We start from the raw sequence: 12,240 nt of genomic DNA, 5'->3' as shown, positions 1-12,240 counted from the left end.
ATGAAATGTATTAAAAAGAGCTTGTGAATAAACCTCAACTACAATGGGTCTTCAAATTGTCAGTAAAACTGTAACTCCACCCTGCCTCTATCTGAATTAAGTGCCACCATACATTTTGGACCATATCTACTTGTTTGCAATGCAAGGGTAAATAGAGAAATGATTGTTTGAATAAGTACAGTACTTTCAAGGAACACACACACACACACACACACACACACACACACACACACACACACACACACACACACACACACACACACACACACACACACACACACACACACACACACACACACACACACACACACACACTCTCTCTCTCTCTCTCTCTCTCTCTCTCTCAGAAAAAAAAGTTACAGTGCTGTCACTGGGGCGGCACCCTAAGGTACAAAAGTGAAAAGGTATATCTTTGTACCTTACTCACCCCTAAATGGTACATATTAGTACCTTAAAAGGCACTATTCAGTACTTTAAGAGTGCATATTAGTACCTTAAAGGTACATATTAGTACCGTTCTGGTTTTGTACCTTAGGGTACCGCCTCAGTAACAGCAATGTACCTTTTTTTCTGACAGTGCACACGTGCCGGTGAACGTGACATCATATGGTGGTAAAGCGCCAACATGGTGTCTGAGTAGCACCGGCGGTGGTCGACCAAACAATTGTTTTTTTGTATGTGAATGCTGTTTGACGTGAATATTATGACAGGAGTGAAGCACAACGCTTTATTTACAAAATAAATAATAGATTTGCAATTAAATGTTACCTCGCAGCCATGGAAACAGAACATTAACGTACGCATGTACCCGCTAGCCTTAAAGGGTTAGTTCACCCAAAAATGAAAATTCTGTCATTAATTACTCACCCTCATGTCGCTCGACACCCGTAAGACCTTTTTCATCTTCGGAACACAAATGAAGATATTTTTGTTGAAATCCGATGGCTCAGAAAGGCCTCCATTGGCCCCAATGACATTTCCTCTCTCAAGACCCATAAAAGACACTAAAGACAGCGTTACTAGGGCTGCACGATAAATCACAATAAAAACACACGAGATTTGGCAAAGGCTGCGATTATTTCATGTGCATCTTCTCAGTGCAGCACGGCTGTGATCAATAGTAAATGCTGCAAGCCAGAGGGCGCTCCTGGGCAGGGTACTCGAAGTGTATGCCGCAGAAGTACGATAGCACGTCATTCATGGAAATTCATGTGGAAATCCCTATGAACATCATACTATCGATGAGCAGAAAAACTTTTAAAAATTGAAACGCTTTGATTGATTAAACATGACTAAATGCTGCTCATGTCTGGAAAGATGTTTGACGCATGATGATTTTTCAAATGCACGTTATAAGCAACTTGAACTTGCAGTGCTTTCAGATAGAACAGCATTAACTACTTATCACAGAGCCGTCCTACACCAACAAACTGCCCATCAAAGATAATTGTAGCCTTTGTGATTTCATAATCGCGAAAAGCCAAATCGCGATAAGCAAGATTTCATGCAAAATGTGTCTATGTGTCTATTTCATGCAAAATGTGTCTATGAAGTCTATCTCACAACAGTGGCTCTACAATAATTTTATGAAGCGACGAGAACAGTTTTTGTGAGCAAAAAAACCCCTAAATAACTACTTATATAGTGATGGCCGATCTCAAAACACAGCTAACTGAAGCTTCGGGGCTTTATGTATCGAACCACGAATAATAATTCGATACACTAATTCATAATGCTCTGAAGCTTCAGGAAAGGGTGTTTTGCAATCGGCCAACACTATACAAGTGGTTATTTAGTTGTTGCTGTTTTCTGTGCACAAAAACTTCTCTCGTCGCTTCATAAAATGATTGTAGAACCACTGTAGTGAGATGGAGTTTTAACAACGTCTTTAGTGCCTTTTATGGGTCTTGAGAGAGGAAATGACATTGGTGTCAATGAAGGCCTTTCTGAGCCATCGGATTTCAAAAAAATATCTTAACTTTTGTTTTCAAGATGAACGGAGGGTCTGAAACAACATGGAGGGGAGTAAATAATGACAGAATTTTCATTTAAGGGTGAAATAACCCTTTAAAGGTCCTGTTCTTCACGTGTTTTCGAAGCTTTGATTATGTTTACAGTGTGCAATATAACATGAGTTCATGTTTAGCGTGTAAAAACACAGTATTTTTCACACAATTTACTTATCTGTACAGCACTGTTTTCTCCGTCCTAAAAACAGCCTGATGATTTCCTTGTTCTATGAAGTCCCTCCTTCAGAAACACGTAGCGAGTTCTGATTGGGCCAGCGCTTCCCGTGTTGTGATTGGACAGCAGCTTAGTGCACTTTGCCCGGAAAGGTCCCGCCTCTTACTATAACGGGGAGATGCAAGCGCTGAATGCCCGCTCTTCTCCACGTGGGAGAGCAACGAGACCACGCCCCCTATTCTGCGTGTTCTTTTGGGCGGAGGGTTAGTCAACAAACGGTTCTAGTGACGTCATTCAAGCAAGGAAGTGCAGGGGTGTAGTCCAAACCGGCCGTTTGCTGTAGGCTTTGAAAGGGAACTTCTGTTAAATAAAATATCTCGCTTGGCATTGAACTTTGAGCTTTATAATTTTACAGGTATTATTTATGCTCTAACAGCAACATTACACACTAACTAAAGTTTGAAAGATGGAATCACGAAGAACAGGGCCTTTAAATAGCCTGTTCTTAGCACTATGTCTTTAGCGACAGGAGATTTTGGAAAAACTGCTCCGAAAAATTGAACGGCCACATAGCTACAGTAAATTGTATAACTTGTAAGCTGATAAAAACATCACACAATGCACTTACTGATGCGACTGTTCTAGTAAGAGACAAAAATCCTCAAAAATTGTATTTGAGCTTGATTTTGGTAAAATGTTAATAGTATAATATATATATACTATATACTTTTCTTTTATAATATACTATATACTTTTCTTTTCTTTTTTCATTTCCTGAAAGTAGCATTTTTTCGTGATGGAAGTTTTTCACCCGTCAGCGACGACATGCTTAAAGATTTAGTACATTCTAATTAACCAGTACTTCGAGTTATCTTGGCCTTAAGAAAAAAACTGACAAAAACAGATCCTTTCTAATCAATGACTTCAACAAAACAACCACAACTTCACCTGATCTGCAAACAACACTGATATGCTTCCTAATATATTTTGGAAACAGTCATATTTTCCACAGATGATGATTTTGGCTTGTAAAAAATGTACACACAAAAGAAATCATGCATGTTGTCATAACTTGCAAGTGTTGGCTTAGTTCAATTTGAACTATAAAATGTATGATAATGTATAGAATAAACCAGATTTTACCCAAATGCATTTAGCTAAACTTGAATTATAAAGCTAGCTTGGTCAGAAAGTGCAACACAAAAAAAGAATAAGGCATAGCTCGCTGCTCGGCCCCCAACATCTCCGCAATATAATCAGCGCTCCGTGTGCTATGTTAAAAGTGACTGGGCTTTGTTATGATTATCAACTGATTTAAAGATCCAAGCCACATAAACATTTCAAACACCTGGTTACCGCATATAGTGGTCCATCTTAAAAGCACCATAATCCTAGCATGGGTTCTAAACACAGCTCCGGCTGTGACGAACATTGGGCTGAAAACACAATGAGTCACAGGTGGCTTGAAGAGAGGACTGGAGCCGTTTCTCTCACAGTGCAAGTGAAAAAGTCATAAGGCCATACGTGAGACACAGCACCACTGACCGGAACAAACCAATTCATACACACATCACGAGAAAAGCCACAAAAAAAGGTCCATTTATTTACACTTTCTTCACATATTAGCATACTTGTAGTTTCACAACTGATAATGGAAAATAATAACCTAACACTTTCACACTTTTGAGGTCTGAGGATATATATTTTTTATATTTTTAAGTATATAAAGAAAATCTATATATAATTCACTAGACCTTATGTATATTACTAAAAGCTGTAATAAATATAAAATAAACAATTATTACTATTATCAGTATTTATCCTCATAATAATATTAATAGTAATAACAAAGTTAAATTATATAATATTAATTAATAAAATAAACTACTATAGCAATATTAATAAAATGCATTCCTTAAAATCAGGCTGAAGCAGTATTTTGAAGGAACACATTTTTTTATAAAAAGCTGTTCATGATGTCCATCTAAACGGGATCATGTGCGAGTATAAACAGAGGGAAAGAGCTGAACTATCAAAACCAGTCAGAGAGAATCAAAACTGGTGTCGCATCATGACTCAAACAGAGAAAAAGACAAAAAGTTGCACAAAACATCAATTTAAAATTCACTGCAAAACAAAAGTTTCAATACAAATAATTAGCAAACACATATTTGTCAGTGCTCAATGTGCAGCTTCAGAATACACTTCTCCAGCTCCCTTTTGATTAGATGAGGGCTTACAATAAAGCACAGTAGGATGACACTTTTACTAACTAGAAAAATGCATTAATAGTGTAAATAATTGCCTGGTGACACAATATTATTGGCTGTACTGTGCTTTCTGAAAAGTTCTTATTGCTCCACTTCAACAAAAAGTTAATTTTCAATACATTTGAAAACACCGAAATACTGAATATGCACAAACAACAGACATGTTAAAATGAAATACTGTTGGAAAAAGAAGAAATATAGGCAAACTTAGCAAAATCCATTCACTTCATTCTAGTTTGATTTTTTTCTCTTTTTTAAGGTGCCCTTACAGATCCCATGTGACAGAACCGATGCTGCTGCTCAGTGAGAACAGGTGCTTACAGGTCAAAATAAAGTCTGAAACTGGTCATACTGAAACCTCAATTCATGAGCATGACTGGAACAGTGCACTCATTCAAAGCACACTCAAAATCACTTGAAGCACAAAGTGAGTTGCTTTATGTGCAATGTGCAAGCAAGCAGAGAAAAGACTAAACTCTTTATAATTAGTGTGGAAAAATGATTCCAAATTTACTTGAACTGTGTTTTTATAATTTGCTGAAATAGTGCCTACATGTATTTGCAGAAACAAGTCAGGATGACTACATGAAATCCAAGCACTATTTTACAATATATTTACTTAGCCACACAGGTTTGATGACCTTGAATTTAGTGTTTAAACATGACCCTTTACCCTTCGCCAGGGCTGACTTTTTGGGTAATGTGGGCTTGATGTTTCAAAAATCAAACAGCTGCAAGCACCATATCCTACCTAATGAACTAACAAAGTTTCCATATTTATAGAACTTACAGATAACAAATCACATGTGCCTAAAAAAGTTAAATAAACGTTCTGCTGAGTTTCCATTATGTCACACACACATAACATAAGCCAAATACTTTTGTTAAAACGTTTCACGTCGCACTAGAAATAAAAAGAAGAGTCAATCAATGGCAAACTTTTAAAACTCTGTTATACTCTATTCACGGCACAGCCACTGGGACAAGAGATGCCCCACTTTTCACATGATTGAATCAATGATTAATAGTTTCGTGTTTTTTTTTCACTTCAGTATGAACACAACATTCTGACCAGCATTATAAGAGTGCTGTAAACTGGATAACATTTTCTGGATCACTTTACTGCGGCACTGAAGAGAGGCCATAAGGAAATGTGACTCAAACAGTCATCTTTAATAAATGTGTTTTTGTAGCTTGTTTAAAAAAGTTCACAATATTTTAACAGGGTTAATATTTTAAATAAAACAGCCTGTATTGGACTGCTGGATCAACAAGACTTCACATAACTAACTAGGCCTAAGAAGAACTGTGATCCATTTGATACCGAGCCTTAAAATGTTAAAGCAAAAAATAATGATCACTCCATCACAGTGAAACAATCAAACCTAAATAAATTTGGGACCAGGCAACAGGTGACTGACACAACATTAAGACCTGACCCAACAACAGTGTATAGCCTCCACAATGCTATACCATCACATCCAAGATATAAACTGTGTGGATAGTTGCACAAACTGAACATGTCAGGTTTGTGATTGTGTAGCTGTAGAAAAAGAGTTTGATCTATGGATGTGTGATTTGTTTTGTGGTTGTAATTGTATGTGGCCATTCGAATTGTTAGAAGTGTGAGCATGAGTTTTAAAGGTGATATGCTTGATTTAGTAGTGTATCAGGAGTGTGATGGTATATATTAGCTGGTTTATCGGGATCAGTGTGTGCTCATGAAAAGCCCCTACCTGTTCTCTCGATATACAGGGCAGGGAAGGTCTGCGGGGCATCTTACAACTGCCATAATAACTGCTGGACGTCTCTCCCAAAGAAACACAGCTGGACCTTCTCCTGGGTCTGATGACGGGAACTTTCTCCTCCGTGTTAGGGATCCTGCCGGCCGTCTCCCTCGGTGGGTAATAGTGATCGAAACAGAGCGCCAGGAGAGAGCCGGAGACCCCCGCCATACACGCCAGCACCGGCCTGAGGGACGGAGAGAGGCAGCCGAGGCTGGTGAAGGACAGCAGCCACACCAGGCTGGCGAAGACCAGGATCAGGACGCTGTGTTTGAGTTTCAGACTGGGGATGAGAGTGAGCAGACCCACACAGCCCAGTACGAACAGCAACCTGCCCATCATTTGCATCTGATGGTGCTCCTCTCCCCACTGCAACAAGCGCAAGACCATCAAATCCCCCAAGTAGCATGATGCTGGTAAGGACAAAAGCCAACATCTGCTGCTTTCCCTCTTCGTCCGCCTCAGGTAGAGGGTCAGAAAGAAATACGCGCAGCCAATGCTGAATAAAGGACTGATGGACTGTGAGAAATCAAAGAGGAAAGTCCGCAGCTCCGAGACGCCGTGATCACTCTTAAAGCTCCTAGAAATGAAACAAGAGAGCGCCAGAACTGCCAGCGCTCCCACGTAGAGAGCCGAGCCGCGGAATAGTTTGGACTTGAGGATATCCTCATTGCAAAACCTGCAGACGTTGAATAAAAAGCCCCTCGGATGGTCTTGTTTTAACGGGGTGACGCAGCTCTTCACATAGCCGTTCCTGAAGCTCTCCGCGCTGTTTGCATTGCCAACAACACCATCGTGCTGTCTGATTTTACAGTGCAAAACCTCTCCGTCTTGCTGGACAGCCATGTTGTCCTCCTTCGGTGCTCTTTAAACTTTCATTCCTCCGAAATAAATCCTCCGTGTGTCAACGTTTCACTACATGACGGCAAACGCGCTCCATGGTCACTCAAACGTGCTCAGGCATTTTGGCCAGGAGGAAAAGAGGCTGAAATGTTGTTGTTTTTTAGCAGACTCGAGCTCTATGTCGCCGTCTAGGTGCGACAATTTGTAACAATGACTAGAGCGCGAGACACAGACGCGCGCGCTCTCTGCAGCGCAGCCAAACCGCGCGCGCCTTCAATTTATGTCTGTATTTTTCATTTCTTGTCAGATTTAATACGGGTATTGCATTATTTAAACAATGCTATAGACTGCTAAAGTAGAAAGTTTCGCATCTCAAGACCTTAAACACAGGATAAATGTATGCATGCGTGTGGTGTGTTTCCTATAATTTTAGAGCGGTGTGTATACATTCATTGTCTTTATTGTTTATTTATACTTGCGATTATAGCATATGATTAAGCTAAGCCTGTATTTAGTTATGTAAATTGTATTAAATATTGTGTCATTCACGTTTTCTGCCGTTCATGAGGCAACAGGCCCTTATGGTTTCAATGCATAAGCACCACAAGAGGTCACTAACACATGGACATTATGTTAGAGATGAGCTGTCCCTTTTTCTTAACAATGGGGACTAGAGCCCTGCACGGGCCTCAAATCTAGGCCCTAGCCCGGCCCGGGCCCGAGACGCTGAGGCCCTAGCCCGGCCCGTGTCCGACAGCTTATCAAAATTCTCGGCCCGAGTCCGACTAGAGCCCGTTTTTTTTTTTTTTTTTTTTACATTGTTGCAGCCATTAAAATAGTTCTGTTTTGTTTTTAATGTCAAAGTAGTTATTTTTCGTTTCGTTTCTTTAGTACGTTAATTTAGAAAAATGTTTAGAGCATTTTTTTGTTTGTTAAATTAAAGTTTTAATTTTTTTAAGTGACGACCAAAAGCGGCCAGCGGCCGACAGTGAGTTAACCGCATATTTAATTAATTTAGTCTCTCAAATCAACTCTTGACTTGTCTTGCCTATAATAAAATCCATAAAACACTTCAAGCATCACAATGTTAGTTAATTTCGCCAACTATTACCACCAGTAGCCTAAAAGGCATTTTTGACGAGCTGAGGCAGGCTGATTCTGCTCGCGGCTCTCGCAAACGGAGCTAAACAAATAAAATAAAAAAAGCACATGCAGGTTGTCTTATAGCCTACCTTACACCTACGCAAATGAATATAAATCCCATCTTCAATTCCCGGGGTATATGCTCATTTAACGGAGTTTACAGCAACGGAAGCAAAAGATTAAGATGCATTTTATTCAGCAGCTTATTTCAGATTCAAATACCACATAAGAGAGCGCGACGCACTGGTAAGATAATGATCTCATTCATCTCATTCATTTTTATTGAAGATGATGGTGTTTTTGACTATCTTAGACTTATTTTAAGTTTCATTTACGGCCATTTGCGTTGGCTTGCATTAGTCATTTGCGGCGATGCGTGTTGCAGCCCCATCATATCTATCTGACTACAACATATATAGCCCATAAAACATTGTGACACATAATGACATAATGTTTGAAAGTCTGTAGGTTAACATAAATGCAGATAGGCCTAATTGTAATAATAAAAGACAACATAGCCTAATTATCGATTTTGAAATATTAAACCAGTCAATACAGAACGAATTATTCTGTAGCCTTTTGCCGTCAATACCATGGATATGGCATGGGCCGGCTACTGCCGAAGTTGTCTTTGCTGTATCAATAGGCAATATATTTATATTTAACATGAAGTATAGGGCTTCCCTGTACATTAATAGCACCAGACGCCCCGCGGATGACACGCAACAGAAACGCCATGCTCACACCACGCTTGCAGTGTGTCTCCGCGCTGAAGAAACGCAAGCTGCTGCTGCTGGCGCGGACTCTGAACCTATGCTCTGAACACTGTGCGAGCCATCTTGACAGTCGCGTTAGCTATTATGGTCTCGTGTTGTTTCCACCAGCGCAGAACTCATTGTTCCTTTTAATTGATAAAATAAATATAAAACGAAGGAGAAGCCTATAAAAAGGCCCGAAGCCCGGCCCGCGTTTTAGGTATGACATGAAAATTGGCCCGAAGCCCGGCCCGAGGGGCGTAAAAAAGTCGGGGCCCGTCGGGCTCGGGCATAAATGCAGGGCTTTAATGGGGACTCCAGAATCTCAGCCAACCCAGGAACCCCCAAAATGCTCTTTTACACGACAAAACACATATATTATTATATTATACGGATTTTGGTAGACTTATCCATGAGTTAAAAGTGTTATCGTTACACTGAAAAAAATGCGTTGGACTTACATGATTTATTGTGTACATCGGTCCCACATGAATCAATTAAGTTGAACAAACGTAATTTGATAATGTAACTTCAACATCCTGGAATGAATACATTTTAAGTGAACCAATTAGTATCAAAGTGAATTGTGATATTTGATATTTTAATGTTACAGAACTGAATTATAATACTGCAGCTAATTGCCAAACATTTAGCTAGCAATATTGGCATCTTAAATGCTAAGCATTAAAAGCTCCTTCAACAAATCTATTATGACATTAGTTGTATTAGTCCACATCCATGCAAATGCTTCACTCCTAATCCTGAAATTTAAATTGTTCTAATAATTCCAACATAATTTAATATTAAACACAATCAAGTATCCCCTTTTTATCATCCTGCTCACAAATACATTAAATAACACTTTTACATTTAAAATAAAAACATTTACTCTCTCTTGATATAGCCGCATGGAGGGAACTAACAAGCCCCGTCCAGTTTAAGTTAATGCAACACAAATCATTCATGTAATTTCAACACAAACGGATTAAGTAAACTTCAATTTGACCTATATTTAAATGGATTGAACAATCAAATTAAGTTAGGACAAAATGTACAGCAATTGTGTTGCTTTAGCTCATTTTAATTAAGCAGATTGAACAAGCAGTAAAAATATTTTTTTTCTGTAAACATGTGAACTAACATGAATAATTGTATTTTTATTAAATAATTAACAAATATGAATAATTGTTCAAATGTATTATATTGTTTTTGTAAAGTTTGGTCATTTTAAATAACTATTCTTAGCCTTCTTTTGAAATGTTGGACGTTAGCATCTTGCAGTTGATGGAGATTTGTGGGATGCACATCCAGGGCACGAAGCTCCTGTTCCACCACATCCCAAAGATGCTCTATTGGGTTGAGATCTGGTGACTGTGGGGGCCATTTTAGTACAGTGAACTTATTCTCATGTTCAAGAAACCAATTTGAAATGAATCAAGTTTGTGACATGGTGCATTATCCTGCTGGAGTGTATGTATGAACTGTAATTTTTTGTGAAGAATTAACAACAAGTGGGACACAATCATAAAGTGGAACGAAATTTATTGGATATTTAGAATTTTTTTAACAAAACAAAAACTGAAAAATTGGGTGTACAAAATTATTCGCCCCCCTTAAGTTAAAACTTTTTAGCGCCACCTTTTGCTGCAATTACAGCTGTAAGTCGCTTGGGGTATGTCTCTATCAGTTTTGCACATCGAGAGACGAGAGAGAGTTGGATGGAGAGCGTTTGTGAACAGCAGTTTTCAGTTCTTTCCACAGATTCTCGATTGGATTCAGGTCTGGACTTTGACTTGGCCATTCTAACACCTGGATATGTTTATTTCTGAACCATTCCATTGTAGATTTTGCTTCATGTTTTGGATCATTGTCTTGTTGGAAGACAAATCTTCGTCCTAGTCTCAGGTCTTTAGCAGACTCCATCAGAAAAGCAGGCCCAAACCATGATGCTGCCACCACCATGTTTGACAGTGGGGATGGTGTGTTCAGGGTGATGAGCTGTGTTGCTTTTACGCCAAACATAACGTTTTGCATTGTTGCCAAAAAGTTCAATTTTGGTTTTATCTGACCAGAGCACCTTCTTCCACATGTTTGCTGTGTCTCCCAGGGGGCTTGTAGCAAACTTTAAATGACAATTTTTATGGATATCTTTAAGAAATGGCTTTCTTCTTGCCACTCTTCCATAAAGGCCAGATTTGTGCAGTATACGACTGATTGTTGTCCTATGGACAGAGTCTCCCACCTCAGCTTCCAGAGTGATCATGGGCCTATTGGCTTCATCTCTGATCTCTGATCAGTCTTCTTCTGACGGCCAGGTCTTGGTAGATTTGCAGTGGTCTGATACTCCTTCCATTTCAATATTATCACTTGCACAGTGCTCCTTGGGATGTTTAAAGCTTTTTGTATCCCAATCCGGCTTTAAACTTCTCCACAACAGTATCTCGGACCTGCCTGGTGTGTTCCTTGTTCTTCATGATGCTCTCTGCGCTTTAAACGGACCTCTGAGACTATCACAGTGCAGGTGCATTTATACGGAGACTTGATTACACACAGGTGGATTCTATTTATCATCATTAGTCATTTAGGTCAACACTGGATCATTCAGAGATCCTCACTGAACTTCTGGAGAGAGTTTGCTGCACTGAAAGTAAAGGAGCCGAATAATTTTGCATGCCCAATTTTTCAGTTTTTGATTTGTTTAAAAAGTTTGAAATATCCAATAAATTTCATTCCACTTCATGATTGTGTCCTACTTGTTGTTGATTTTTCACAAAAAATTACACTTTTATATCTTTATGTTTGAAGCCTGAAATGTGGCAAAAGGTCGCAAAGTTCAAGGGGCCGAATACTTCGCAAGGCACTGTATATGTATGTATATTGTACAAGAGCACTGTATACACATTAGGCCTACTTTATCCTTTTTAGGCATTATTTTTAATGAAAACAACTAAAGCAACATTTATTGTACTGAAGCTTTTACTTAACCTGCAAGACAGAACTGGTCTTGAGATTATAAAAAAATTGAGGTGGGAAACATAAATGGCCCATGATCCTTTTGTCTTTGTTCAGTCAACCTCTTTTCCATTTCTTAAAAAACAAAAAACCCTGGAAAAGGGAAAGTCCCTCTGAGAAAAGAGACTTTCCCTTAAAGCATGAGCACAAATAATGGCTTGTTTAATGGTCTTAAATGACTCAGGTTTGTAAAAAGATCCAGATATAGGAGTTTATGAAAAAGTAATATATTTATTCCATATTGATGAG

The 12,240-nt window shown here is 38.9% G+C and overlaps 1 protein-coding gene across 1 annotated transcript in view; it reads right to left on the bottom strand.

The window, feature by feature from the left end:
- The window catches only part of pde3b (phosphodiesterase 3B), a 58,052-nt gene extending 50,467 nt beyond the window's left edge, over nt 1-7,585 (bottom strand). Inside the window, exon 1 of the mRNA XM_067442878.1 lies at nt 6,191-7,585. Coding sequence (XP_067298979.1) covers nt 6,191-7,084 — 894 coding nt within the window. The 5' untranslated portion in view covers nt 7,085-7,585. The remainder of the gene's footprint in view (nt 1-6,190) is intronic.
- Between the last annotated feature and the right edge of the window lie 4,655 nt (nt 7,586-12,240).

Source organism: Pseudorasbora parva, chromosome 1 (genome assembly GCF_024679245.1).
Source record: "Pseudorasbora parva isolate DD20220531a chromosome 1, ASM2467924v1, whole genome shotgun sequence".
NCBI lineage: Eukaryota > Metazoa > Chordata > Actinopteri > Cypriniformes > Gobionidae > Pseudorasbora > Pseudorasbora parva.
The sequence above is the reverse complement of the archived record's forward strand: the minus strand, read 5'-3'. Positions and strand labels throughout refer to the sequence as shown.